The 27,992-nt window shown below is 46.3% G+C and overlaps 11 protein-coding genes across 11 annotated transcripts; 6 read left to right on the forward strand and 5 right to left on the reverse strand.

Moving 5' to 3' along the window:
- Positions 1–1,328: 1,328 nt before the first annotated feature.
- DFL_006000 (uncharacterized protein) lies at positions 1,329–2,779 on the reverse strand (the record flags this gene model as incomplete). The annotated part of the gene is made up of 2 exons (XM_067635345.1): positions 1,329–2,312; positions 2,396–2,779. The coding sequence occupies 2 exons, from the start codon at positions 2,777–2,779 to the stop codon at positions 1,329–1,331; spliced, it is 1,368 nt and encodes a 455-aa protein (XP_067489783.1).
- A 1,990-nt stretch (positions 2,780–4,769) lies between these two features.
- On the reverse strand, positions 4,770–5,411 carry DFL_006001 (uncharacterized protein; the record flags this gene model as incomplete). The annotated part of the gene is made up of 2 exons (XM_067635346.1): positions 4,770–5,246; positions 5,337–5,411. 2 exons carry the CDS (start codon positions 5,409–5,411, stop codon positions 4,770–4,772), a joined length of 552 nt encoding a protein of 183 aa, XP_067489784.1.
- Positions 5,412–6,515: 1,104 nt separating this feature from the next.
- DFL_006002 (uncharacterized protein) lies at positions 6,516–9,533 on the reverse strand (the record flags this gene model as incomplete). Its single annotated transcript, XM_067635347.1, has 1 exon — positions 6,516–9,533. One exon carries the CDS (start codon positions 9,531–9,533, stop codon positions 6,516–6,518), a length of 3,018 nt encoding a protein of 1,005 aa, XP_067489785.1.
- Positions 9,534–9,919: 386 nt separating this feature from the next.
- On the forward strand, positions 9,920–10,301 carry DFL_006003 (uncharacterized protein; the record flags this gene model as incomplete). The annotated part of the gene is made up of 2 exons (XM_067635348.1): positions 9,920–10,041; positions 10,100–10,301. 2 exons carry the CDS (start codon positions 9,920–9,922, stop codon positions 10,299–10,301), a joined length of 324 nt encoding a protein of 107 aa, XP_067489786.1.
- A 1,795-nt stretch (positions 10,302–12,096) lies between these two features.
- DFL_006004 (uncharacterized protein) lies at positions 12,097–13,482 on the forward strand (the record flags this gene model as incomplete). Its single annotated transcript, XM_067635349.1, has 1 exon — positions 12,097–13,482. One exon carries the CDS (start codon positions 12,097–12,099, stop codon positions 13,480–13,482), a length of 1,386 nt encoding a protein of 461 aa, XP_067489787.1.
- A 1,415-nt stretch (positions 13,483–14,897) lies between these two features.
- Positions 14,898–15,305, forward strand: DFL_006005 (uncharacterized protein; the record flags this gene model as incomplete). The annotated part of the gene is made up of 2 exons (XM_067635350.1): positions 14,898–14,933; positions 15,087–15,305. 2 exons carry the CDS (start codon positions 14,898–14,900, stop codon positions 15,303–15,305), a joined length of 255 nt encoding a protein of 84 aa, XP_067489788.1.
- A 412-nt stretch (positions 15,306–15,717) lies between these two features.
- DFL_006006 (uncharacterized protein) lies at positions 15,718–16,779 on the forward strand (the record flags this gene model as incomplete). Its single annotated transcript, XM_067635351.1, has 1 exon — positions 15,718–16,779. The coding sequence occupies one exon, from the start codon at positions 15,718–15,720 to the stop codon at positions 16,777–16,779; it is 1,062 nt and encodes a 353-aa protein (XP_067489789.1).
- Positions 16,780–17,925: 1,146 nt separating this feature from the next.
- Positions 17,926–20,610, forward strand: DFL_006007 (uncharacterized protein; the record flags this gene model as incomplete). The annotated part of the gene is made up of 6 exons (XM_067635352.1): positions 17,926–17,935; positions 17,996–18,200; positions 18,260–18,336; positions 18,396–19,401; positions 19,603–20,003; positions 20,075–20,610. The coding sequence occupies 6 exons, from the start codon at positions 17,926–17,928 to the stop codon at positions 20,608–20,610; spliced, it is 2,235 nt and encodes a 744-aa protein (XP_067489790.1).
- A 2,056-nt stretch (positions 20,611–22,666) lies between these two features.
- DFL_006008 (uncharacterized protein) lies at positions 22,667–23,580 on the reverse strand (the record flags this gene model as incomplete). Its single annotated transcript, XM_067635353.1, has 2 exons — positions 22,667–23,474; positions 23,561–23,580. 2 exons carry the CDS (start codon positions 23,578–23,580, stop codon positions 22,667–22,669), a joined length of 828 nt encoding a protein of 275 aa, XP_067489791.1.
- A 673-nt stretch (positions 23,581–24,253) lies between these two features.
- On the reverse strand, positions 24,254–25,186 carry DFL_006009 (uncharacterized protein; the record flags this gene model as incomplete). The annotated part of the gene is made up of 2 exons (XM_067635354.1): positions 24,254–25,079; positions 25,158–25,186. The coding sequence occupies 2 exons, from the start codon at positions 25,184–25,186 to the stop codon at positions 24,254–24,256; spliced, it is 855 nt and encodes a 284-aa protein (XP_067489792.1).
- Positions 25,187–26,579: 1,393 nt separating this feature from the next.
- Positions 26,580–26,924, forward strand: DFL_006010 (uncharacterized protein; the record flags this gene model as incomplete). Its single annotated transcript, XM_067635356.1, has 2 exons — positions 26,580–26,622; positions 26,707–26,924. The coding sequence occupies 2 exons, from the start codon at positions 26,580–26,582 to the stop codon at positions 26,922–26,924; spliced, it is 261 nt and encodes an 86-aa protein (XP_067489793.1).
- Between the last annotated feature and the right edge of the window lie 1,068 nt (positions 26,925–27,992).

A 27,992-nucleotide genomic window follows, 5' to 3' on the forward strand; every position in this document is an offset into this window, starting at 1 on the left:
TAGGGCGTCCGATCATTCGTCAACGTTGTTGGCATAAGAAATCTGAGAACGTTTGCTTTGGTTTGGCGCTTCGATAGCGACGGATTTGATTGAAAGGAAATTTGACTACAGAGTTACCTAGGTTCTCTCATTCTTTTTTTTTTTTCTCACAAGGGCATGGGATGCCCTGTCTTTTCTTCCCTTTTTTTCTCTTCGTTTCCCCGCAATTAAAAAAAATTCTGCTTTCCGTTCGTTCAAACTCTTTCCTAAGGTATTTGCGGGGTAGCTGAAAAAAAAAAAAGGAAAGAAATATAAGATTAAAACACCTTTTTTTTCAAAACTTCGAAAAGAGTTATAGTTTGGAATAGCTAACTGGAACTAGCCTGTATCTCTCGGCTTCCCCAGATTATTTCCCTTGCTCGTTGGCCCGGGGCTAGTCTGGTGGACTTGAGGTCCAGCCGCCATGTCGAGAAAGGAATAGCGACTTAGCTGCGTCAATAGAGAGAAAATAACTTGATGGGAAAAAAAATGAAAAAGAGCTAACACCAATGAATATCGACAAGGTCTAATACCTGTTAATGTACAGCAAAGATAACAAGGGGGTATTCTTTGTTTTTTCCGTTTCGATTTCCGTTTTTGAGGGGAGTTGATATCAGATTGACACTTTTTCTTCTTTCTTAGTGTTACCTCAATGTTTTAACCCCTTGTTTCTATAGATCAGTTGATACCTACTAGAGCTAGATTAAGACTATACGACCTAGCATGGGTATGCAAAAGGATATCGAATTTAGGTCTTGGTAATTTTTTTCCTTGTTGGTAGTTAGAGCCTCGAACTGCCGTATTGATGAAGAAAAAGAAGCCCAATCCTGTTTCGAAGGTTCTAAAAATCGGCAAGGGGGATATTTTGTCGATCGTCGGTCGTATTTAGACGCACAGGGCTTATAGCATTTCGTGTAGTTTATTCAAAGGGACATTTTTTGGAGCATTGAGATTTTGGTTCATTTTTACCAGTATTTGATCTTTCTTAGGTTGCAACGGTCCGCTTCCACTGCTTATCTGTACCTGAACTTCTAGGCTATGCTACAAGAGGCATCAGAAACGCCTTCATGCATGTTCGTGTATAAGTCCACAATATGAACAAAAAATAAAGAAAGAAATGGCTTAAGAGATAGACATACAGATAGGAAATTAATTTCACTAAAAGAAAAGGGAATCTCTAACCAAGTATCCTAGCTAAAACAAAAAAGACAGAGAGAAGGAAGGAAAAAAATATATATATACATATGTCATATGATATGATATCATATGTATACTAAACGTATCGATCGCCGAAGTTCACTACACCCTGTTTAGAAGAGGTAGTAGCCAAGAAGCGACCGTGTCTCCTTCTTCTTGATGGTCCTAGTCTTACACGAGATAGCCATTCCGTGAGCACCAGCAGTGATATCATCATCCTTATCAAAGACGTAAGCGCCGATGTCCTGGAACTTATTTTTGCCAGTGATATGCATGACTTGGATCATGGAAATGTCCGATGCAAGGGCACTGTTAGATGGAGATAGAGTGTACAAGTAATCACCACCGATACCGATGTCCAAGTTACCGGGTTGTCCGGAAAGGAAAGATTGCTCTTGGGTCTTGTCGCCGCTGGGGACGTTGAATTCGATGACACGGTTCATTTTACCGTCGGTGACGTAGGCGGTACCGTACTTTGCGTTCTTTGCGATCCAGCCGGTTGCGGATTGAAAGTCGATGACTTGCTTGTCTTCGGGGGGGAGGGTGACCTTTAGGGTCTTGGGGTCGAATGTGAGCTTAGCGACACCGATAGAACCGTCGGTAGCAAAGATCTTGGTTGGAGAAACCTGGACGGCTCCGAAGAGGAGCGGCGCCTCGGAGATCTTGGATCGAACACCCTCTACGCAGACTTTTCGCTTCTCATCCGGGTATGTTTTGTAAACATCAACGATGCTGGCTTCCTTCTTAACGTTGTTTCCCTTGGTGATGACGATAAGGTTCTTTTGGTCGTCTGTGAAGAACATGTCGGAGACGGTACCAGCCGGACCATCCTTGACTGTTCCGATCTTACGCTTAAGTGGCTCTTTGTCGGTACATGTAAGACCCTTCTTCACATCCACATTGTAGCAGGCGACACCATCGCGCTTGCCGGAGTTGGCGACGCAGAGGGTGTTAAGTTTTGGAGAGTATGCAAGGGAGACTGGGAGGTCTCCGTGGCTGGTGACTGGCTTCCCTACTGTTGTGAGTTTGAGAGGATCCTTAGGGTCGACTGTGAACATTGTAATGGTGTTGGATCCAGCATTTACGGTGAACAGAAGCTATAAATTACAATTTTATAAATTAGCAGTTGGCTCATCTAGACATCTATTCCGGCAAGGAAATTGCGGAGGAAGTAACTTACGTCTCCGTTAACAATAACCGAATGCTGACTGAACAAAGCATCATTCGTCGAAGCCAACTGTAACTTTGTAATCTTGCCATCGTCGTCACTGGGAGGAACTGGCGCCGCTCCACCTTTCCCTCCAGTCTTATATCTCTTATGACCACCGACACTTCCATCCTCGTTAATCTGGCAGGCCACAACCTCATTATCTCTCCCTATAGGATTTGTCTGGAAGTATAGCGCAACTCCGATCTGGATTGGCGCTTTCTCAGCCGCTGCCGCAGCAATTTTCTTGATGGCTGTAGAGTTGGTATTAAACGGCAATGTGAACTTTGCAGCCTCAGCAGTACAGACGAGCAATGGGAGGAGGAAAACTCCTGCGTTCAAGAGCTTGCTGTGCATCTTTGCTTTTCAAGAGAGTGTATCGTCTATATGATATACTAATGCGAGTATATATATATGTATATAAGCCAAACTTTTTCAGTGAGGCTCAGTCCCTTGGGACTTTGGTTTTAGATCGGAAATAGATCTGAAACCGTGCCGTTACCCGTACGTTGTCTTAAATAATACTTTTTAGGCACACAAAAGGAACGACGTCAAAAAACAATGTCGTACGTAATGGGTGAATATTCCCCGAGTACCCGCAGAAACCACAAAACGAGTGTAGTAGGGCCTTGGGTATCGTAAGAAAGAATGACAATAGGTCAAATGTAATGAGCGTAAAGGGGGTAAGGGGGGACGAAAGAGGTGAAGAACCCGGATGGCCTGATACTATCGTGAGAAAGAGCGGATTGTTGCTCAGTCAGAAGGGCTTCAGGTGGTTATATATCCCCACCACCGCATGCAAACACCTTTGTTCTAGCCCATCGTTCCCCGATTCTGCCATCATTTGGTCCATGCTGGATCGGGTCCGTTTCCACGATACCTCGTCAGCTTAGAGGCAATAATAGGTTCTGTTAATCATTGGGGGCAGCTGGGATCCCATAGATACACCATCAATTCCTTTTTCCTGTAGCCGTCGACGCTTTGTTTGTGCAACATCCCAGCTTCAAAAAGCAATGTAATATAAGCATAATTTAATATCAAAAAAGCGTCCAACTTGGGCGGACAAGCTAGTTATGCTATGATATCGATTTGACATGCTGAATCGAAGATGAACAGAGACAATCCTTCTCGAAAAATGACCTTTCCGAGTCCAAGCGTAAGTTAAAAAGACCATCAAGAATTATAAGTGGAAAACGAGGAAGATCAACCTAAATACCGGAGACGAGAACGGTTATTTCGTGTTGAAAAAAGGGCATGTTATGGCGGTGTCTATTCCCGTTTTAGCCTGGAAGTCAATGATCCCAACTTCTGGTTGGTTGGAGCGGTCTACAAGAGTAGCCGAAACTTCAATCCGACCCGAAAAACTGGCTTGAAATAGCTTGTGTGCACCTCGACGTTTAAGAATCCCTCCCTCCCGCATAGTATACTTCATTTTCGGACCCTTCGGCCCTGTTAAGCCAAAGGTGTCCAAGCATTTTTATTTTATTTTTATTTATTTATAAAGTTTAAAGTTATCGTTAAACCTCATGGCTTTGTGGCGAGGCTCAATCCGATCGTGATGTATACTTCCAACTTTTTTAAGAGGCATCTATCCGCAGATCGTTTCTTTTTTTTCAGAAACAAAGAAAACATACATATATAAATGATCAAGGGATCAAAATCTAGATTAGGTTCTAGTGCATGCAAGAAATTGGCTAGTGGGTATGAAATAATCATATAAAGGGCAGCCCTTCAAATCTAACAGAATCTTAAAAAATAAATAAATTCAATTCCGATTGTTTCATATATCCCGACCTGTCAGTTTTCCGAAGCCCCGTTGGCTGTTTACTACCCTATCCAACCGTGAAATGAACGCCATAGACCTAGAAAGCACCAAAGCAAACGAAAGCAAAAGGAAAGGCTAAATGGTTCAAAAAGGAATGCCCAGTACTGCAGAAGGGAAGTTGGCTAGAATGACCGCGTCATCCTCTGCTGTGGACATGTCTTCACCCTAGGTAGAACGCAAAAGACATTGGCATATGAATCCCTCTCTTGGCCGGCCCAGTCTTCTAAGGACTGTAGCCCAGTAAAACTAAGAGATAATGGGAGGATTTTAGTCTTATCTGGACTCGGATACGCTGTTCCTTGGTTCATAGTAACCGGGAGATGCTGTAGGAATTGGTTTGAAAAGAATGAAAAGAAAAAGAGAAGCGTAAACAACGGATCAGATATAAATGAGAGCTCCGAACAGCCGAAACTTTGAGTGACCGAAAATTGATTGCCATGCAATTGCCAATAACCTTGACACCTTTGAAGCAGCATATGCTTCCGCTTTTTGTCCCTTTTTCTTCCAAACTTTTGAATTGTTTTAAATATCGTGGACCTCATCACCAATATTTTGGTGCTTGTCCAAGTGTGGGACGTGGACATGCGCGGACCCGGGGGGTTTAATCTCCTTCTCGGCCTCGATCTTGGCTTCCTTCTTGATCTCGTGGAGAGTAGCTGCCAGGGCTTCCTCGTCCGTTTGAGCGAGCAAGCTCTTCCGCTTCAGTTCCTCTTTGATCTGCTGATCCGCTTCCCAGTTGCCAGCGCCGCCACGACCTTGCCAAACTCGCGAGCTACGTTTCTCACCAGAGCTGTCCTCGGTAGGAGCCGGATTGCTGGTGAAGGTACCGGTTTCCTTTAGCGCTGCAGGTTCATACCAGTTACCGGCACCGCCTCTGGCGTAGGTCTTGTACTGTGGGGCCGGCGTAGTGGCTGGTGCATCGATGATTGAAGTGGCATCTGCGGGGTCAGAAGGTTGCTGTGCTTCGAGGTCAACTGGCTTGGATTGCATTTCGACCTCCTAAAAAAAAACGGCATAAATATTAGCCAACGGATATCTTCCGACCACTAATATGGGATCAATTCGGAAGGGGTCCCAAATAGGACATACCAATGGCTTTGCTACTTTTGGAGCGAAGTTTCCAGCTCCGCCACGGCCAGATCGAACGTAAGTCGGTGCAGACATTGTGATATATTTCCTGAATTGACTGATGGATGGAAAAAGTAGGGATGGAGGACGAAGAGGATTGGAAAAGATTGGAGATTGAAAATTAGAGAATACAAATGCGACGGACTGCGAGAGATATAAATCCGCGATCTATGTGGAGGTGCAGGCGCAAATTTAAATGAGATGGAATGAGACACCGAAAGATAGCGAACAGTGCACGGACACTCAAGCTCTGGTCAAGCGAGCACGGCAGATAGATAGATAACGAGATCCTCGTTAGTGCAGATATTGAAATGCAAGGGACCGCGACTCCACAGAATGCAGGCAAGGAGCTGGTTGGTTTAATTTAGATGTCGGGAGGAATCGATCGATGCAGTTTAAATTGTATAGCTGGATGATGGCTGTCCAAAAAGACCGACTGTCCAGCGACCATTTATACCTTCGTCCTCCAAATCAACCTTCAACGACCATCGCAACCATCACGCTCGAATTATACCGCCTCATGACATCATAAATCATGAAAATTCAGTTATTTCGAAAATTTTACAGTCAGCTGCGGCCTTGGGAGGTTTCTGGAACTGCACTCTTCCCATTTTTTTTTTCATTCGGCGACTAAAAGGCAAAAAATTTGGATTTTAACAAGCTGCTAGGGAAGCTAAGAGTTCTTAAGATTGCTTGGTGCCCGAGCTTGGCTGTGCAAATTACTCGATGCTATTAGATCATCGCGGCCGGTTGGCCCTTGCCTCATGCAGCCAATGGCTAATCTTATAGAAGACATGCGGGGTGCAACCGACTGGAAAAAAGATTTTTACCGGCTAAGACTAATATGATTCCTTGCCATTTTGATAATGCATCTCGTGCGACCAGCGACCTGAGCAATATGAAGCGGAATTATTTTGAAATTTTGAAGTTGCAGCTGCAGCGCTGAACTCCGTCAGCTTCACTCTTCGCTTGATATTATAATATACACATGACAATCGCTCTGTCAGACTGCCTGGAACTCCAAAAAACGCCAATCCCCGCTAGTATACTATACAGTTGAGAGAGCTCTATGAATAATAAAAGAGGGCTCCTTTCGGTCATTAAACGCCTCAAAAAAATCTATAAAATCTGTTTCGCTCTTCACGGGACCTTTGTCCTTGGCCTACCCCTCCCAACTGGCATGATGGTATCCATTCCTCCGGCTTTTCGTCTGCCTCTTACCAACTTCTCATTCAGTTTTGATTTCTGTGTGTCCTTCAGAATGATGGTGTCTGTAGACCATCGCTTTCGCTTGTTCGCATCCAGGGGTGTGGAGGCAGTTACATCGAGTTCGTCTTGGTAAATATCCAAATTATGCTTTCTCTTCTGCGCTGAACGCGTCTGGTAAGATTTATCCCTGGTTGCAAACTGTCCCAACGGTTGTCTCTTTTTCTTGCTCTGATGTTGCAGTTCCTCGTATTCACCGTCATCATCGGGTTCGTATGCCGAATCAGGGGATGGTTCTCGGCCAGGCTGCACATGAACGACCGGGTTGGGATTCTTCCTCGGCCTGCCTCTCTTTCTAGGTGCGACAACGATAACATCGCCGGCGCTGTCTTCTTGCGAATCATACGAGGCCGCGTCAACCTCTTGGGGTTTTCTTTTCCTCCCTATACGCGAAGAACTTGGCTGTTGAACAACAATCGTGTCTTCATGATGTTCGGAATCTGCTTCCTTAAGCACTCCGTTCCTAGTCCTTTTTGCCTGTCTAAGAATGTCGGAAATTCTATTATCATCGACACCTTTCGAAGCGGAGGGAGCTTCAGTTAGGTCCGATTCTTTCGATAGAATGCACACCTCGAGCAAAAAGCTTGATAAAGTCGATTTCTCTAGGGATCCCTGCGATTCTAGATCGGGTTCCGTCATTGTCGTATCCGCACTATTAGGATAGACGCTGGAATCTCCTTGGTCATCGCTATTTTCGGAATCAGTCTCTGAAGAGAATGGATTGTTGTTAGAAGTTGCCGATCTCTCATTATTAAAGTCATCTGAAAAGTATGCCTTGACTCGCTCTTTTGGCCGTGATTTCGTATTCTTAACGATTACTTTTGATCGTGATGTTGGAAGTTCGAATAGTTTTCTCGAGACTCTTCGGACGACCTTGGCTCCCTCGCCGGCCTTGTTGCAATCTGAGTCCGATGTACCCTCGACCCAGTCATTGAGCATTGGTTCCCACCGCCAACCGTTGTTCCTTGCATCGGTCAGGGCGAGGTCCCTGACCAGGTTCGAGAATTTTGGTGTTTTCAACTCCGATGCCTTCAGCAAACCGCCCCTCCATATCTTCATTCCGACCAGGGTTTGCTCGACCTTGGTTGCGAATAGTTGTGCGGGGTCTGATTTGCTTGATTCAGCGATCGATGTTGCGAGATGATAAGCAAATGTCGCCAGTAGGTATGATTGCCGCTTTTGCAGTAATTTGGACTTATCGCCTGGGATTGGTGTTTTTGTAACATCGGGTTCCGGGTCTTCAACAGCTAGGCTCAACAGAAGTTCCATAAACTCCTTTTGCTTGTCGAAGGAGTCCCAGACCTGTTTCATCACGCCACAAACATCGTCCGCCAAATCTTTGATATCGAAATTCTCCGTATCTGACCCTTTCTCCCAGCGTGTCGTTTTCGGCGCCTCGGGGTTTTCAACTGCAATCACCAACAAGAGCTCCACCAATTCTCTAACAACATCCTGTACTGGCAGACCCAGGTCCTCTGCACTCACTAAAACTGCACACAATGCCACCGTTCTTGCTGATCGACTGGTCACCCCTGCAAGTTCTTCGATTGGATGATTGTAGGCTTCCGACCAGTGAATCATTCGTTGTACCAAGTTCCCCATGACATCCCTGGCCGCCAGCTTGTGCTCATTGTCTCCCCCAACTTTCCAACCGACTTCGAAAAGCCGTGCTACCAGATCTTCGGCCGTTCTTGCTGCCTTATAAACAGTCAGGTCTTTTGCCTGAAATAGCCACCCTTGCTTGAAGCTTTCGTATCTCTTCTTTCTCATCTGCTTCCCGCTACGATTTGAACGCCTACGCTGAAGGCCGGATTCCCAAGTTTCTATACCAAAAAAGAGTTCTAAACAATGAAGCGTATATCCTGGTATCTCCATGTGGGATCCGAGTTCCGAAGCTCCAGCTAATAATACGTCGCGAAACCAGTTTTCGGTCATAATTTCGCATCTAATATCGGTGGCGACGCGTAGCTGTCGGTAGAGTATGTCGGGCATATATAGAATTTGGGTCCACGGGTCTGGAGCGAGTTCACCACGACGGCGAGCAACGGATCGGTTGGTGTCTTCGTGTGTCTTTTCGTAGGCCGCACGGAAGAATGTTTCCGCTAGGTGGGCATCTCCAGCGTGTACACATTGTGATATAATCGTGCAAGCTAGATCTTCCGGGAACCAATCCTGCTTCAAAGCCTCCACCAGGAGCTGTGTTATGTGTCCCCGTATCGTCTCTCCGAGGAAGCGCCGTAGTAAACTGTTCTCGTCACAATAGGCGTACCACTTTGAGTCTCCCTCGAGGTCGGTAGGATCTCGACCCATGACGATGGCTCGGCCAAAGGTCCGAGCGGAAAGGTCCATCAATGACGGGATTTCGGCAGGAGAGGCGGATTTCGGCTTCAGGATAGACTCGCCGTGCTGGAGGACGACCGTGTAGTGAGGTCGGACGGAAGGGACGGAGATATAGAGAAGGGTATGTTTTCGGAGAGTCGGGTTCTGTCTATAGTTGTTGAAGACAGAGGACTGCGCACCCTCCGCTTCGGAAGGCGACGGCCGTTGCGGCTGCAAATCAATGCCTTTCCTGCGAAAAGCCGAGCCATAGCCCTGCTTCTTCTTCCTCTCCATGAACTTCTGCGTGACGAGGGTCCTCGTCTGCACCTCGACCTTGGGATCCCATTCCCATTCCGAGGACGGGGTGGAGTGTTGGAAGAGGTCTTTGAAGGTGATGGCGGCGAGGGGGAGATTGGAGTAAGATGCGACCTCGGCTTCCTTCTTGATTTTTGCAAGGGCGTTTTCGAGGACTCGGCCGTACGAGGCAGCCCTTCGCACGGTCCAATCGTGGTAATCTTCCATGGAGACGGCGGCGGGAGGAGGAGCGGAGGTTGGGATGTTAACCTTCGTCATGGTAGCGGTGGTTGGCTTGGTAGCATTGGGGTGACGATGGTGATGGAGGAGACAATGATGATTGGCGGTTGGCGATAGGAAGAGGTGATGGGGATAAGAGGTGGTTGCGACGTGCCTTTGTTGAAGGTTGATTTTTGGTGTTGTTTTTGTTTACAAGATCATCTTGTTTGACCAAACCCGAGACTGGCTCGCTTGTTGCTATTGCCGCGATCAGCCAACCCCGCCACAAAATTAGAAGTCAGATCACCAGCCTCGTCGGAATGAAATCAGCCTCAGTGATCGCCGGCTTGGCAGTGCTGGCTCCCCTTATAAAGGGCCGGATCCCCCACTTCGCCTATTTTCCTCTTTTCCTCTTTTCCCCTCCGTCACCGTTTGGAGTTTCTACCATGATTACAACGGTTGACCCCTCTTCCCAACCAGCATGCAACCGGGAAGAGGCTGCTTCCATCCGTGAGACTGCTCATGGAAGCATCTCTCCTCATGTCTTTGTCAACAGCCCGGGAAATGGGTAAGATAGTCAGCCACATCGATATCTCGTACCATGTTGAAAAACTAACACTCCCCAGTTTGCAGATGCACCCTGATCTTGGGGGTATCTTTCTCGGGAGTAACTTGACAATAACGGCTTCAACCCGCCAAGTGTCCTCGCTAGATCTTAGAAAGATTTTGCCAAAGGTATTGCCAACCGACACTGGCGACACCAGGTACCGCGTCGCCGCAACTTCGACAGGCGCCTTCGTCCAAACGAGATGCTTTAAATATATATAATTCTCACGAGCGGACTCGGTGGCACAATTTATTAACACCAATTTCTTGCGGGTTGTCGAATTCTCTTTGGCCTTGCAACTCTGGAGATCTATTCTCTGGTGTTGTAGGTTTCTCACATCTGGCCTCGCGATCTTGGCCGATCGGTGGACCTCCGTAGGGGTTCGCCTGGTCTCGATCGCAGGCCTGTCAATATTTATTACCCTAGCACCTTACAAACGGAACTGCAATGTCTTTGTTGTATAGGATACAGCAATTATCACGAGACTACTGCAAAAGTTTCTAGGGCTAGGGAGGTATATACAATGCTGAGTTGTGGTCTCGGTGGGTGCCAGGCCCAAATCATAGGAAAAATTGGGAGATGAGGTGGCCGTAGCCATTAACTCGTCTCCTGTCTTGATAAACTCCTTCAAGCCCGTACTTTATTGTACTTGGGGGGGAAACCACCTGGACGGATGGAGTCCGCTTCTAGGGATTCTCTCCTCTGACTGTCCTTTTTGGGAAAAGGGACGTTAGGGTAGGGCTTAAGTTCTGACCGGTATATCCGGTCGCCAAGTTACACTGCATCGTATAACGGTGTAGCCTCTCTGCTCGGATCTTAGATTTGAGGTGGACGTTCGGGAGTGGGACGCTACGAACATATCCGCACTTCTCAACACGGGTCAACAACCTCGCCTCGGCCTGTTTTCAAGTTCATCACGTCCACATGGACAATACTTTGGACAGAAGAACTTGGGGACCGTCGAGGTGTGGATTGCCTGTTGAGGGTCGAGAGGGGGGATATCCCATGGATGCAGCAGCGACGGTATCGTCCTGCCCTTGGGAAGTCCTCTGCACGGAGTAGTCAGGTATGGCCTGACCTGGATCGATGAGAGAAAGGTATGAGCACATTGTGCCAACCTTCGTTTAACCACCCAATATAGTCGCTCGACGAAAATAGGACCGGCCCCAGCCACGCTACGAATCGTGTTCCTAGCGCGATGAATGGTGGCCAGAATCCTGTCCTCGGCGTCTTCGCACATCCTCTCCAAGATCTGACAGGTCAGCCATTTTCCCGATTATTACATAGACCCTCCCACGGTTGCCGGTTCGCTTCCGGCCCGTTATCTGTACCTCCTTCTGCCACAAACAGGTGGGAGAGTCGGACGGGTAACCTCGGGGGCGACATTCGCGCATCTCCAACCTGTGGTTCCCATTTCATCCTGGACGACATTACTTCATGTGGTCTTTCCAAATGTACCCGGTTTTCGTTCAGGGATTAGTTTTTGCCATCGGATATTTTAGTTCAGTGTGCACTAGTGGGGTAATGCGGCGGAGGTCTGGGTTAGATCACCGCTCCACGGACGTTGTTGGACAAAGGCCGATTATGGAAAGAACGGCCTAGTCTACTTGGATAGAAGCAGGCACGCCACCATCGGTATCGGTGATGAGACGATCCTGGGATCTTCCGAGTAATGTATGGTAGCCAATGTAGCTGGATGGGAGAATTTCAGTTACAGATTATATAAAATTGTTATTTTTTATAAAAAAAAACCCTCTCCCTTCCCTCGTAAAATCAGGCTATAGTGTGATTCCTATAAACCAGTGATATCGATTGTGTAAATTCCGCGGAGTTTGAGGTTTTGGGTGGTTTTCCGTCAGGCCATCGTCTTACGAGCCATACGAGGTAATGCGCCCAGGATTCTGTACCAGCACTACAGAGTAGAATTTCGCTTATAGATGGGCCCAAATCCCGGATTTTATCTGAAACCGACTTCAACTGTTGAGCAAACTACCAAACCACACGGTCACCACCACAATGTCGTCCGCTCTCCGCTGCCACCAACTGCAGCGCCAGATTCTGTCCTGCGAACGACGTCTCCTCCTCCACAGCTCCCGGCCTCGGTGCCCCGCGCATAGACCTCCAATCACCCTCTCCCGCCTTCAATACCCCCGCCATGCCTCCCACAAATCCCAAATCTCCACCAAAAATAATCCAAACCAAAAGTCAAAATCGACGCCGTCCAAATACCCACCTATAAAACCCGATCCTCACAAGATCTGGCTACGTGAGCAAGCACACCTTGCGAACCCTCGACCGACGTTCGATCCTAAGGGAAAATACAAATTCAAATTGACCGGTGAAACACTTTATCAAAAGCAAAGACGAGTGGATAAACAAGTCGCCACTGCTTTATTCCTTTTCGTGGGCATCATTGTGGTCACGCAGATATGGTTACCCAGGAATCCAAAGTTCCCGGGTGGATATAAACTCGATAACGATTCTGGGATTTCGGACAAGGATAGGAAGAAGTTTGAAGACGCGGTGAAAGGTGGGAATGTGGTTATAAAAGAGGCTACGAATGTAGGGGAGACAGTGGAGACCGTGCCGAGCGGTACGAAGTCTGTAAGCCCGCTGCCAAAACAGATTTACCTCCCGGCAGGACCATTAGGAGGTAATCAAGTGTTGGAGGAATACACACTCATCGGCCACGGCATCCGTACCGTCTCCTTCCTCGGTATGCAAGTCTACGTCATGGCCTTCTATGTCGCTACTTCCTCCCTTCCAACTCTTCAACAACATCTCCTACACACCCTTGATATTCCATCAACTGCCACAACTGCCACGCTACCAGAACGAGAGGCTTTAAAAGCCAAACTCCTCTCCGATGAAGGCAGCGTCGAATTCTTTTCCGGCCTTCTGGATACCCGGGAGAGCAATGGTGTAAAGACCGCTATCAGAATTGTACCGACAAGAAGCACGGATTACCCCCATCTTCGTGACGGTTGGGTCCGTAGTATCCAAGGGAAAACTACCCTCCACCCGGAACTTTACGACGACGATGCCTTCATAGACTCAATTGGACGGTTTAAGGCCATGTTTGGTGGTAGGAAGGCAGTACCCAAGGGTCGAGCATTGATCCTCTTACGAGACGAAAATGGAACACTGTCCGCTTATGGACCCGACGAGGCAGTTAAGGATAAGGAATTGAAGTTGCTTAGCAAGGGAGCAAAGAAGAAGGACAGCATGCACGGGCTAAAGATGCTGGGAGTTATGGATGATCCAAGAATTGCAAGGGCGCTTTGGTTATGTTATTTCGGCGGGAAGAAGGTATCGAGCGAGGATGCAAGGATCAGTGTAGTAAATGGATTGGTGGAAGTCGTTAGTAGGCCGGTGGGAAGTACCGAGGGGAAGGTGGTTTAAATCCCGTGATAAGGGTTTTAGAGTCTCAGATGGGCTAGTTTCGAGGCTAGGTTACATTCACACAATCCCAGTTTGAATCGTGTTATATGAAGGCGTCGATGTAGGATACCGGGCTAACGAGAATCATACAATTTGTACATATTTACAGAGAGCCACCGCAGAGTTCAGCGTTTAATATATAAAAAGCTTTGCATGTTCAATATTTTTAACTCCAGACGATAACACCACTACTGTGGCTAACAAGCTATATACTCTATAGCTCTATACTCTATTCGAGCGCACGCAACCTTTAGACTAATACATGAGCATCAAACAAGGTCAGGTGGCTATCCCAAGGTCTACTGGACTTAGATCGACCGTTACCCTCTTCTAATGTTGGGTTGATCCTCTTCATCTTGTGGCTCATGCTTCCTCTTTAGACGTCTAGACCGCCGGTGTTCAACAGTAGTTCCTACATCTTGCGTCGGAGCTTGAACCAACCGTGCCCGTGGCGGGTTCCCTTGCACCGGTTGAATCTGGTTAAGGGCTGCTGCCAGTTCGCGTTCTTGCGCAAGCCTCTCTTGGCGTCGCTCTTCATGGACATGTTCTCGCCCATTCCTACAATTTTCTCTATGCTGATGCCTTCAGCCTCGGAAGTCGAGACCGCCTGCGAACCTCCATTTCATCCTCGATCCGCCCCATCTCGGTCCGGGTCCGGATCTAGGTCTGCATCTGCATCCGCACATCCTGCATTTGAAGCTGACCTGGTGTGTCTTCGGAATGATGGCCATGGTGCTGTTCTGGATTCTGGGGTTCCGCTGCAGCTGGCCGGGGAGGTTGGGTGGTCTCGACGGGCGGTACTTTACGTCACCTTCGCCTACGCGGAGGCGGCCCGGGTTTGGGGTCAGCATTATATGTCTCCACATATCTTGACTGGGTAGTATTTGGTGTCCACTGCAGATCCTCATAGGCGATCTAAACGTTGGTTCGGCTACCGGTGGTTCTATTATCGAGGGCGGGTTTTCACTGTACAATGGTTCCAAAAGCTCGCGGGAGTCTAGTCCCATATCTTGACCGTGTACAAACTTCATATATGTAGCGTCCCCCCTTCCGAGGGGATGTGCAGCATTTTGAAGGATTTTGGAGGCATCCGACCCGAAGCGTCCCATGGATTCTCTGGTATGAGTTCATCCAGTAGACGGCGTCTCGTGACTTTACGGCCGCCCCGAGAAATTTTAAATGTAGAGGGTGCATATTGATGTTTCAGTGGCCGAATAATAAATCCATCTGTGGGAGAGGGCGGCGAGGGCGGACCTATAACATGCTTGTTTAGTCCGGATGACGTTGGTAGAGTATTATTCGGCGAGTGCACATGCTTACAACCGGGTTCATTTATTGCGCTACTTGTATTGGCAGCATGGATGCCCAGGTCAACTATGGAACGCAATGACACCGAAACTAAGATCTATCGAGTAACCGGAACTGAGATCTATCGATGAACCGGAACCAAGAAATATCGACGAGCTCGAGCAGATGACTATCGATGAACCAAAAGCAAAAACTATCGATGAATCGGAACCGGAACCAAAAACCATCGATGAACCTGAACCAAAACCCATCGGTAGCCGGTACCAATGGCTATCGATGAACCTGAACCGAAAGCTATCGATGGACTTGAGCCGAAGACTATCGGTGAATCCGCACCAGAACCTGTCAATCAACCCGCACCAAGAATTAAGTCTGGACCTGTACTAACAACTATCGATGAACCTGAACCAAAGCCTATCGCTCCATCGAAATTAAAGCCTGTCGCTGAAGCGGACCTCCCGCTTATCAAGAACTGATGGCCCTCCGGAAGGTGCGAGACTCCATTGAAAGTGTTGAAGGTACGTCTATAGACGCACCGTCGTGTCTCGCAGAAGGGATGAACACGTGTCTTATATCACGTGAGCAGCCAAGGATTCCCTGGTGTCGCCTGCGGTAAGAATAGAATAGACAGGCTCACCTATCTAATCATCTCTTAAGAATCTACCGACCTTCTAAATGCGTAGGCGCCTTACCATATTACAACACGTTATCAGCACCATTCGCTCGTAATAGAGGCGTCTATTTTACATTATTACCTCTATTTTGAGACGTTCTATTCCCTACGAGTCTCATTTTATTACCGGATTAGTGGTCTCATACATCTTCGGCTCAATAAATCCTTGTATCCTATTATATAAGATCCCAGGGACATCAATTCGCTCATATAAGATGTCGATTTCTCTTCCAAACAACTTCCAAAAGCTAAAAGAAAATGGCCAGAATTACTACTCCTGGAGAGCCGATATTATTCTGTTCCTAAGGACCTGCATGAAGGAGAATTATATTCTACAAGAATTTACGGAAAAGGATTTGGTTCCTATGCCTACTGCGGAAGAAGATGGAGCTACTCCCGATTCGTCCGAAGACGAACGTAAACCCAGGCGGACTTCATCGTCTAATACGGTTGCACCAGGGGAAGGATCATCTACAAGAGCCCTGACCGGAACTGGGAATCTAGATGGCACTATCCTGCCAGAGAGATCCAATCCTCCGACGACCGTAGCTCAAACAACACAAGATCCTACTACAACACATAGTTCTCCTGCACCGCCTTCCATTACTTCTAGACGTCGCAAAGCCAAGAAGACTCCTCAGATAATGGTCCCCACTGAGGAAACCCAATCTGTGCTTCTGTCGGCCCAGAATAAGTGGAGAGTGGCCTCGAACCTCTGCGCATGGCTCATCATCCAATCCATCCACACAAACCTCAGGCTCGATCTTCAGGGAATGTCTCCATGGGAGATCCTCGAGTCCTTACGAATCAGGTTCCCACCCGGCGACAAGAGCACTATCTTGGCCTTAGAGAACCGATTGATTAATCTGGCTGTGGGTAGGAGAAAGAAGGAGGCCTATGCTATGGCACAAGACTACTTCGAACGTGTCAGCAACCTTCAACAGGAGAGGATCACTAGTACAGCTACAAGCTTTGAGGAGGAACACCTCTTCCAGAGGGCCCTGTCAGCCCTTCTGAATTGCAAGAATAGTGAAATCCATCACACGGTTAGGATCTACATCTCCAGTCAAATGGACGTTGAGGGAGCCATGACCTTCTCTCACTTCAGAGGATGGATCATGAGGGTCCTTCTGGCTCTCAAGAATGTAAAAGATACTAGAAAGCTATTTAATTCGTCTCAAGACAAGCCAGGGCAGACATCTGCGAAACTTGCAAACTCTGGAGGAAAGAGGATAAGAAGAAGGAGGAGGAAGACAAAGCTAGTGCCAAGAAAATAAAGTTTCGGAAGAATAAGAACAAGAATGACGGCCGCTGGTGTTCAAAATGTAAAGTAAACACTCATGATGACTGTTCTAGACTTTTTGTTGTGGAGTATTTTAGCACGAGTACACATTAGGTTTAACTTGTATACGCGTAATTCGGGTTAAAACGGTATTAAAAAAAGACACTGCCCTTCTACATCATCGTCGGGAAGTGGTGGTATTATTGCCCTTGTCTCGCGGTGTATTGCTTTTTCGGATGCATAGGGTCTGCGGGATATTCCGCCCGTTAAACACGAGGTTTTCAAACCCAGGTGTTGAAATTGTGGTATTTTCTTATAAGGTTTACGTGTGGACTAGAAGTTTTGGACGCATGGCGCAAAGTACGGTCTTCAACGGAAATCGTCACACAGACTTACCATTGGCTCAAACCGTTTCTCGACATGCTCATTGGCTCAAAACACTTATCCACAGCAGGATTAGGGAAAAAAGCAACTTGGTCTGGAGATGCAACACTTTGAGGTCGTCATATTCTGTCTATAAAGGTCAGTCACTTCCCCCGTCGATGAATCCATATCCACTGCAAAACCAAACCGTTCAATATAAAATTCTACTCTATCAATATCATACAATTTTTTGGAATTTGCAAAAGAATTTTCTCTTCTTTTCTCCTAACTTTTGGCAATGAATCCTCCAAGTAGTTCGGCATCGCAATCTAAGCAGACAAGGCTGAATCCCGAAGCATTCCTCCCGCTGAGAGATCTAGTCCACCGTCTCTATCTTGTGGATAATAAGTCCATCAAAGATGTGGCCCGGATTCTGGGACGGGAATCGGGGTTCCCAATCACATGAGTAGAGCTCTTAGGTATCGATCGTTAAAAAGCTCGTGTTCAGGTTCCTGTATTAATACCAGTATATCTCGGAAATAGGGAGAAGTAGCTTGTCCACTTGGTAAACGAAGTCTGGGATTTCCGCAAGCGACTCAAACCCTCGGATCACGAATTCATAAGTCATGTAAAAAGGAAACGAGAAGACGGGGGGAAACTCGACACCCGCGTTAAGCTCTGGGGGGTCGTTCAGGACGAGAAAACCCTTGCTCAGAAGAAAGCACGAGTCCATGAGTCTACCCTCCAAAGACTTACCACGGCATACCAAAACCATACGATGCCCAGTGGTGCGTTTCTTTCCGAGTCAACGATATTTATGGCCCTAATAGCTAATGTATTTTCTGTAGCGAAATCACCACTACAACCTCTAGGTCTCGAGGTGGGGACACCTACTTCCCGCCCAACCTCTGGGAGTCCACCGATGACGCCCGCGAGATCCCCTCAGCGTTCCTCCACCCCATTTTACTGCATCATGAGCAATCTTTACGAAGGGCTTCCTTCACTTAAATTGGAAATTGTTTTTCAAAGTATCACGACCAAATTACAAAGGGGGTAAGAAGCTAAATAAAGGTTTATATTGAAACGAACTAGATTTAACATTATAATTTCAGCTCCTACACCCGTTCCATTCTCTCCAGCAAATCTATTACCTGTGTCAAAGATCTCTACCCTTCTATCTACTCCGGGGGTCCACGGCCAAGATCTGAGCCTGAGCCGAATAATCAACCCAGACTTTTTTTTCCTCAGACGAAGAACTCTTGGAAGTTTTACAGCCCCTCGTCGTAAAGATCAGCAACCGGGCTAATGACCCTCGTTCAATAAGAGTAGCTCTTGACAAATTTACGGGATCCAATATCCCTCCGCGCTTTCATACAATGCTGAAGTCATTCTTTAGCAATACAACCCCGATAATTGACGATTTTGCTGTCCAGACCTTCTACAGCGCAGCCAGGACGGGGAATATAAATCTGCTAAAACTATTTATCGAGCTCGGTATTCTGAGGAGTTCACGGAAAGGCAGATGGGGCTCTCACGCCAAAATCATCGGTGTAACAGCCCTTCAATTCTCAATTGAATACCGCCAAGGACCTTCCACTTCCCTCCTTCTACGCAACGACATTGACGTCAATGTCCAACCGGTGCCAGATCTTTCGCAAACTGTTCTGAAGACTGCAGTAGAAGTTCGGGATCTTGAGCTTGTCCATCAGCCGCTCGATATGGGTGCTCAGGATATTGTATTCAGCGAAATCTATGTACCCGACCCAGTCCGAAAGAATTACTTGGAAGAATTGCAGAACATTGGTTTGGCTTGGGTAAACAATATCTTACAAATCGATACAATATTCGAGGGTATGGTATTTACCGCTTTGCATTCAGCCATCATCCTAGAAGACGACAATATTTTCGAAGCGGTACTCCGTAACAGAACCACACGCAAGGAGAACGGGCAAAAGCCAATACCGTTTGACTCTTTGTTGCATATATTAGCTACTAGAATGTGTTTCCATCGTTGGCCAGGCGGGTATGATTCTCCGGGGAATTCCGGAAACAGCGCCAAGGTTACGCGTTTAAGATCTGTACTTGAATGCGATGCTTTGCATATAGATATAAACGGGAGTGATCTATATGATGTAACAGCTCTAGGGTTGGTTAGAGAGAGTGCAATCGGAGCTAACGAGAACCTTGAGGATAACATCATCTTTAAGCTTCTCGTTAGCTATGGGGCAAATATTAAATCTCAAATCCGGCCCCGGTCCCAGCCAACTGAGAGACGTCCTGATATACTCACCAAAGTATCTCCAACTCAACTCTGCAAAATACTAGACAATTTGCGATCTTAGACCTCTTCCTTTCCATGGACATCATATCGTCAATCTCTAGAATCCTTCAGCCACTTGGATCTGAAAATTATGTTCGGCTTATACATCGTTCGTATACCGCTAAACCCGTTTAGGTTATTCGAATGCGAGGTGGACCTATTTTCCAATAACCTAATTGATGCTGCAACTGGGTACGAGACTACCAAAATCCTAAGGTCAATCGAAAACATTAGTGGCGATCTCCTATCCGGTATATCCAACGATCAAGCGGGCAACATACGCATTGAATTCCAGTTCTATAGTACAGAGGAAATCTCCTTAGACAGACTCCATTTGGAGAACTATAATGGAGTATATCCATCCAGCACAGTACAACCCGGAGTAAACGCTTACCCAGAAGAAATTCTCGATTCCAGCGACGAGGACGAAGTACTGGAGATTCTGGAAGAAGAACTAGCGTTATATACTGAAGGCCACGGACAAATCAGTATCGCAGCTTTGCACCAGGCACGCCAAATGGGTGACCTTGAGCTCTGTAAACGAATTATCGACTTGTACTCCAGTGCAATTCAAAAATGACCTCGTTTGAACTCTCTGCCTTCTTAGCCTTGGCCGTCCACTCCAATTCCCACGAAACAACTCGAAAGATCATTCTGCATTCCCTCGGAGCAGATAAAGCATCAGCCCTTGAAGCAACATGGAACGGAGACAATGCAACATTTGACCTTGTTTTCAACCATGGGCAGCACAAGAATGACTTAGGGGTACCGCCAGAGCTCTTAACTTTGATAGCCATTCACATCGGTCATATCTATAAGGTGGTTAGACTGCTTAGCCAAGGAAACGTTGACGCCAACCATGTTCTAGAAAGCGGAACAACTTTCCTAGAAACAGCAGCGGCACTTGGAAGATTAGATATAGCCCAAGTCCTACTGAATGCTGGAGCATCACACCGGCTACCAGAAGCAAAGGTTAAAGTGGAACAATCCGGTCATTTCGCCGTCTCTAATATCATCAATGAGCAAATAAAGCGCCTCCAACCTGACGAAACTCCGGCTACCCCTTCAGATCTTCCCACTCCTTCCGCAGCGAGTAGTGGCCCATCTACGGACATAGCTACACCAGCACCAATAACCGCATAATCTCCTCGTGATCCCATTGTTCATGAATATGGTCTTTATATGTCTAGCGATGGCATACGAGACATATTGTCCGCGGGCTCATACTGGTTTCCGCCCAATTAATCCATACAACAGGAATGGTTCAATAAAAAATAAAATAAAATATTTTTCGCAGTAGACGAGTATGTTGTCGAATTAGAAAACATATCTTGGTTGTTTGGTTTAGATAGGAATTGTTGCAACCTGATTTAGAACTCATCAAATTGCCGCTTTGGATTTTGCCTTTCCTTCCCTTTTCCTCTCTTCTTTTCGTTTCCCTTTTGTCCAAGTAGTTAAATTGAGATTATTCATCTTGCCAAAGCACGCATATGTACTTATAATCCCGTAGACCTATAGGTTTCGAGGCTAGATCTATAGACCCTAATGCATTCTGGACTCGATCCTGGATGCGTTAGTCAACCCGCTAGCGAATTGACGGAATAACAAGGCTAATGTGATTTGCTTAAGCGTATGCCTTTATCTAAAATGTATTCGAATAGACTGACCTCAGACTTAACCTAATCAAAAGGTACGCTTGTGCACTTATCACAAAAGTGCCGCTATAGATAGTTTACCGTATCTTTTAGCTTAATTCGACGCTTTCTAAACTTCAATATTATTCCTGGACCTCCACGAACTTTGAGAATACCCAGAAACTCTAATCCCCTAGACCTTTCGTCCGTTTACGAGCTTGGTATTTAGTCCGAGTAACGGCTTTGCGCTTCCTAAGTCCGTGTGACGACAATTCTGGGCATTGTGCCCAACGGCGTCCCGGTTTTTTTGCACAATCCGTAAGTCTTTATACCACTTGCAACGGAAATCCCCTAGACTTTATTCTCCGTCTATGTACTTTAATACCCGGTCCGAATCTATAACCCTAGAAACAATAAAGAGTCCCATGTTCTCGACTCCGACGATTTTCGCAATATATCAAGGGCGGCGGTACTTTCTCGTTTCGACGTGGTTTTATACATGGTTTAGGGGTGCCCTGTTGTCGTTACCTGAAGGTTCGTCATCGTCATCGCCTAGATGACCGAGATCTCTTTGAAAGTGAGGGTCGAGGTCGGGTCTTTGAAGTACGGGTATGGTATCATTATCCGACGTTGTAATGTTGAGGTCATGTTTGAGGAGCCGGGGTTTGTTTTTGCCTGGAAGGGGTTGCTCTCTGGAGAGTTTTGATTTGGATATGAACCGCTCATTAGGTCTACATCTGGGTGTCTGACTGCGAGGATCGCATAATTGAATCGATGTTATGATAGTGGTAGTAGTGGTGATGAGTAAATGCTCCGCTATGCTCACTTTTCGAACGTCGGGTTTTACTTTCACTTTAATCGATCAAAATATTAAATATCCCATAATGACGTAACATCTTAAACTTGTTATCATCGGTTAAACTATTTGTCGCGAGGCTTCCCGGCTCCGATAAACGATCTTGAGAAAGCAATGGTTATTTAGTAATCAAAGTGAAACCAAGTGTATTCAAGGCGTTTACTTGTGCTTTGGAAGAGACGTGATTAAAATTTTGCTATCGGGTGGTCCGGTTTGAGGTTGACATAGATATTCCAGAGGGACGTACGGGCTATTTTCAATCATGGCGAACAAATATCTGACAAATCTTTTCAAGGCGATTAATCTGGCAGACATACGGACACTGCCACTTGGACTTAAAGCTGGACATTGCCTGGCAACTAGTTTCGAAGGACGGGGGGGCCATGAGGGTTCGTAGTTCCGCCACTCGGATAAGCGTTTAACGTCTTTGAATAACGTGGCTCAGTTGCAATTGAGGTATTTTCTTCGCTCTTGAACGCCATAAGCACCTAGATAATATTGGCTATACACTTTCCATATATACGGGGTTATAAAAAAACAAAATGAAACGAGCGCAGCAAAAATAGAAGAGCCTCTAGTAATCCGAAGGGATTTATATAGCACAAAAGCGTCCAATCTCAGAAAGAAAACAAACACCAAAGTCCAAAAGAACAAGCGTCTAGAACATACATATATATGAACATGGACGCGATTAGATACTAAACTACGTTCAATCCACGTTGATCGTGAGATTGACACTCCGGGAGGCTGCCTTAGGTTTTGTTTTCTTCTTCACAACTCCGGCAACCCCAAATGTACGGTTTGACTTTCGAACAATTTGTACAGTTCGTGCTTTAGTATCACCCCCTTTCTCCATATGGGAGGCGGTTGCTTTGCTTTTGTCGTTGAGTGCGGTCTGTTTCTCTGCCACGGAAGAAGCCGACTTTTTGTTAGTTGATTTTTTGGGGGATCGCGCAGTGGCAGCAGCTCTTGTCATATTCTCAATAAACGTTTGCAACGTTTGTAAAGCCTCTGTTGCTGCTTTCTGATTCTCATGATCCGATACTTTAATAAGTCTTGGACAGGTTCGCCGATCGTGGCCGGTTTCTCGGCAAGCACCACATGCTCTCTCGTCTGTAGACTTGGAGGATTTTGATACATTTGGTGGAGAATGCGGAGATATCGTCGAATTTTGTTTGGATCCCTTATCATTTTCCGGTGAAGTTTTGGTTGGAGCACAGGGCCGAGAACTGTGATCATTATTCCCGCATTTTTTGCATTTCTTCGAGACGGACTTCATTGCATCAGCGGCTTTTCTAGGTTTCGAGGGGGGCCCTTTATTCGGAGAGCTTGGAGGCCGAGATCTGTTGGGATATTTGCGTAGCCTGAATAGTTCGTTATAATATTCGTCCTCGGAATCACTCTGAGGGATTGCAGATCGGGATTTATTGCACGAATCGCGGTGGTCGCTTTCAGATACTTCGTAACAATCTGAGTCGTAACCCGGGTACATTCCCCAACTGGAATCCTTTATTAATCTATTTGCAAATTTGGCGGAAGAAACATAATTGATTTGTTAGTCCAATGCTCCAAGATAATTTGATAGAGGCAGGATAGAAATTACTTTTCTTCGTCGAAAACCATGTTATACTGTCGGTCAGTAGCTAGTAGTCGGTAGGGAACTATCGTATAGGCAATTGAAAGGGCTTTTCGAATTTTCGAAGGTATTCCGCCTTTTCTTTTAGTCTATCGTCACCTTGAGAGAGATCTGAAGAGAGAAATACGAAATTGGTCTAGTCTTGAGAAATAGTAGTTATCCAGCGTAAGTATACCAGCGCCAGGCACTTGGGTAAGCCAGAGACAAAATAAAAGAAGCAACACATAATGCCACCATATTGTGTGTTGCTACTTTATTTTGTCACCGGGGTAGCCGGCTGGCGGGGCGAACAATCCCTGCCCATAAAACCCAATTGGTTTCGTATGGAGGCTGTGGGTTACGTTAGACGCCAATTACGCTCCCCATCGTGGTACTCAATGTATCAATTTATGATATTAGGCTTCCACTTCGTACAAATCACAATTACGTTGGTTCTCCTGGATTTTGAGCCTTACATACATTCTAGATACGTGGTTGGCCCCAGAGAAAATTAAATTACATTTAAAAAAAAAAAACCCCCCAAAACGGTTGAAGACGAAGCCCATCAAATATTGTCTCTCTAATATACACCCCGATTAGGGAAAATCCGGTACCAAAAACGACAAGCAATGCGATATATCGATAAAATAACGGAATCATGATGGTGTGCCAGGAGAAAATTCAGCCCCAGTTGATAGTAAAGTTGATCCCTCCATTGGCAACATTGGCGCTGGTAGCGGCTGGGGCTTTCTTCTTCTTAGCTGCTGGTTCACCGTATTTTTTGGCTATTCCGGCGCCACCTCGAGACCCGCTGGCGCCTAAGGGTTTGACTTTTTTGGACCGCTTGGCTGTTTGGGACTGGTGCGGTTTTGTCGCTTTTTCTTGTTCAGCTTCCACTGCTTTGCCTCTGCTGCCTTTCGTTGTTTGTTTCTTGGGAACTTTGGTTTCCACAGGAGGTGCTTCCTTTTTCGTCTTTGATTTTGCTTTGACTGGGCTCGGGACGGGAGGAGCGACAGCGCCAGCCATAGTTTCCATGAATTTCTTAACGACAGCCACCACCTCTTCCTGTTTACGCTGCTCAGGTGCACCTAGAAGTTTGGGGCAGGACCGCCTATCATGACCGATCTCTCGACAAGCGCCGCATGCCTTTTCTTCTGCGGGCTTCGAGGGCTTCGGTGCCTTTTGCTGTATTGGTGGTGGCGGAGGAGGCGGTAGAGCTGTCGCCTTGGGCTTTTTATTCTTCCCTGTGAAACCTTTATTTATAGCACAGTTCCTGGAATCATGACCGGCGTTCCCACATGTCCTGCATTTCTTTATAACGAGTTTACCGGCAGCTGGTGTCTTCTTAGGTTTTGGTTTAGATGGCTGGGAATCGTTCTCATCATCATCATGGCATCGGTAGTAATCGTTCTCATCGTCATCAGAGTATCGATAGTAGTACTCGGGGGCATCCATCATCTCTTCATCTGAGACTCCGGAATATGGAGGAGGCGATTCGTCGCCATCGCTAGTAATTAATTATTTGTTAAACACGTGCGCATAGAAGTATCGGTGTCCGTAAAGGGGTCGTATACGCCGAACTTACTATTGCTCAAAATAATTATAACCTGACATTATTTGGTTTAGGAGCAATTGCGCCTTGGCCTGAAAAAGTACATAAATGTAATACAAATCAATTAATCGATGAAGAGGGATAATCGAGGAATTTCAGAGGAATATATCGTGGTAGGTCGAAGGCAGTAAACTTGGTAAGGCTGAGGGAACACTTGGTCTCGCGTCGCCAGGGAACACACGAAATGACATTATTTTTCCCCATCCCGCACGGCATCCCCAAAAAAACTCTGATAAGGAGAAATAGGTATTCACCATTAACTCCCTGGGCAAATCCGCGTCCACAGGTCGAGCCCACGCATCCATGTGACTTCTCTTTTCCTCTTTCATCAAAGGGGCTTCCTGATTTCAGGCACGTTTTGCTGGGGTCGGCACGGTAGCGAGTTCCGCGAAATTATAATTAGTGCCAATTTGGGTATCCCGAGGGTTTGAATGTCATTTCTTGTGGAGACCACCTTTTCTCGGGTATGTTATTGTTCGGAATCCTAGCTAATTAGCCTCTTAAAAATGAATAAGCTAGAATATTTTCTTCAATATTGGCGTCAACTAAGCTCGTCAGATCAGAACTCCCGCCGCCCGAAATGTGTGACAGAACAAGATATGTGTTGCTTTTGTGGTAAATTTCTTAGGCATCGACTTGTGGAAGGCTCAAAATCCAGGGTTTAAACTCCTCGAGGCCGTGACATCAAGATAATCTCATTGTGCATATTGCTCAAGTACACATATATGCACTATCTATTAAAGAATTTTATCCACACTCGGGATTTAGGGCCATCTATTTGAGAAAAAACGACTTCATAATATTAAACTATGGAAAAAGCTTAATTAAGAATCAATAATACTTTCCAGATACCTGCGGCATACCTGTGTATGGGTACCTCGTTGCAAGGTGCTCCAATCTCGAAACATTAACCGCGCCGACGAATCGGTATGACGGCGTAACCCGTCGATTTGTCAGCACATTGAATATTATTTAGCAGAAACAAATTTCCCAAACTTATGGTCCGGCGACTTTGGGATATAGATTCATTCTATCGTGTACGTAACTTATGTAAATTTAGGAAATATATGACCCTAGCTAAAGGCGCCAGCTCACCTCAATTGGACCAAATAGATAATCGATCGATCGATCAACATGCGAATACACAATGATAGTGGTTTAATTACGTCAGTTTCTAGCTCCTTAAATGTTAAATTTAAAAGAGAAACTCCTCGAGAGTGGTCTGTAGAAATCTAGTCTCGACACTGACGATATCTACGCCCCAGAGCCCAGAATCTACGGACTCCTTTCACAATTTACATTCTCCAATGAATCTCTCCGCGAAGGTGGCGTTTCCCTCAGCATCTTTTATCGATTAGCAGTGCCCTAAATTACAACATTTACACTCAAAACACAATGACCAAAGTCTTCATCCTCGGAGCAACTGGGTACCTCGGAGGTAGATACGTCACTTCCCACACTTTATCCCGCAGCTTTAAAGCTTTCCGAGGGACCAAAGGTTAACCCAAATTGCCTATTATAGGCACGATTCTCAACCGCCTCGTAGCCACCCGCCCTACTCTCTCCATCACCGCCATGGCCCGCATCCAAGATAAAGCCAACCTAATAACTGCCGCCTACCCTTCTGTCCGCACCGTTATTGCCGACCTCGACTCCTCAGATATTATAATCTCAGAATCATCCATTGCAGACATTATCATTACAGCAGCAGACTGCAATTTCGGACAAAGTTTGGGATGATATGGAAGATATTGAGGGGATCTATAACCTCCCCATGGAGCAAATGCATAAAAATGTGGATTCGTTAGTGCAGGCTCCGCCGTTGGAGAGGAATCCGAATATTAGGTATGCAATTGTGTCTCCACCTTTCATCTATAGGAAAGGAAGCGGGTCGGTGAATAAACTGAATACTCTATGTCCCCGGTTGTTTGAAGCGAGTGTAAAAAACGGGAAGGGGTTTATAGTGGGAAAGGGGGAGAATAGTTGGAGTAATGTGCATGTTGATGACTTAGCGAGTATATATATTCTGCTCATCGAGGAAGCACTAAAAGAAGGCGGTGGGAAAGCTACCTGGGGGCGGGATGGTGGATGGTATTTTGCGGAGAATGGGAGGGGAAATGGAGTGATGTGGCGAGAGAGGTTATAAGGATCGCCTACGAAAAAGGCTACTTGGGAAATAAGGAGGTGGAGGAGTTAGGAGTGGAGAGGGTGAAAGAGTTAAATGCCATGGGGCCATATATTTGGGGCACGAATAGCTTAAGCAAGGCTAGTCGGGCGAGAAGAGAGTTAGGTTGGACACTGAAGGGGAAGGGTATATTGGAGATGCTTTCGGAGGAGGTCGATATCATTGCGAAAAGTTTGGGAATATCAACTTAAGATGCGGGTTAACGTTTTCAAACTTTGGCGACTTAACGGTCAATAACCGAGAGTGCATAGGTCTAGTATTAATTTGAAAGGCATATGACTTCATAATTCGAGGTGGCCAGAAACAATGACTGCGACTTAATAGAGCCTTGCAGTACTGACCTCCTCGGTTTGTGATCCTTAGACAGAGATTATATGTGCAGGCCCCAAAGCTGCTTTTCTACCGCCGCTCCCGAACTGCGGATACCAAGCTTCACCCCCTCTTCTCCAAACTCTCCACCCTGACTCCAAGGTCCCGTGAAGCATCTCGTAACATGTCTAACCTGTCACCCAGCTCACCTAGTTTGCTATTACTCCCTCGGGACAGTTTGAGGTTGATTATGCAGTCAGGATCAGGGAAGCTGCTAAGCTAAGCAAGCTAAGATGTCAAATGGTCGGCGGCAG

The sequence above is a fragment of the Arthrobotrys flagrans genome (assembly GCF_004000055.1).
Source record: "Arthrobotrys flagrans strain CBS H-5679 chromosome Unknown unitig_9, whole genome shotgun sequence".
NCBI classification, from domain to species: Eukaryota; Fungi; Ascomycota; class Orbiliomycetes; order Orbiliales; family Orbiliaceae; genus Arthrobotrys; species Arthrobotrys flagrans.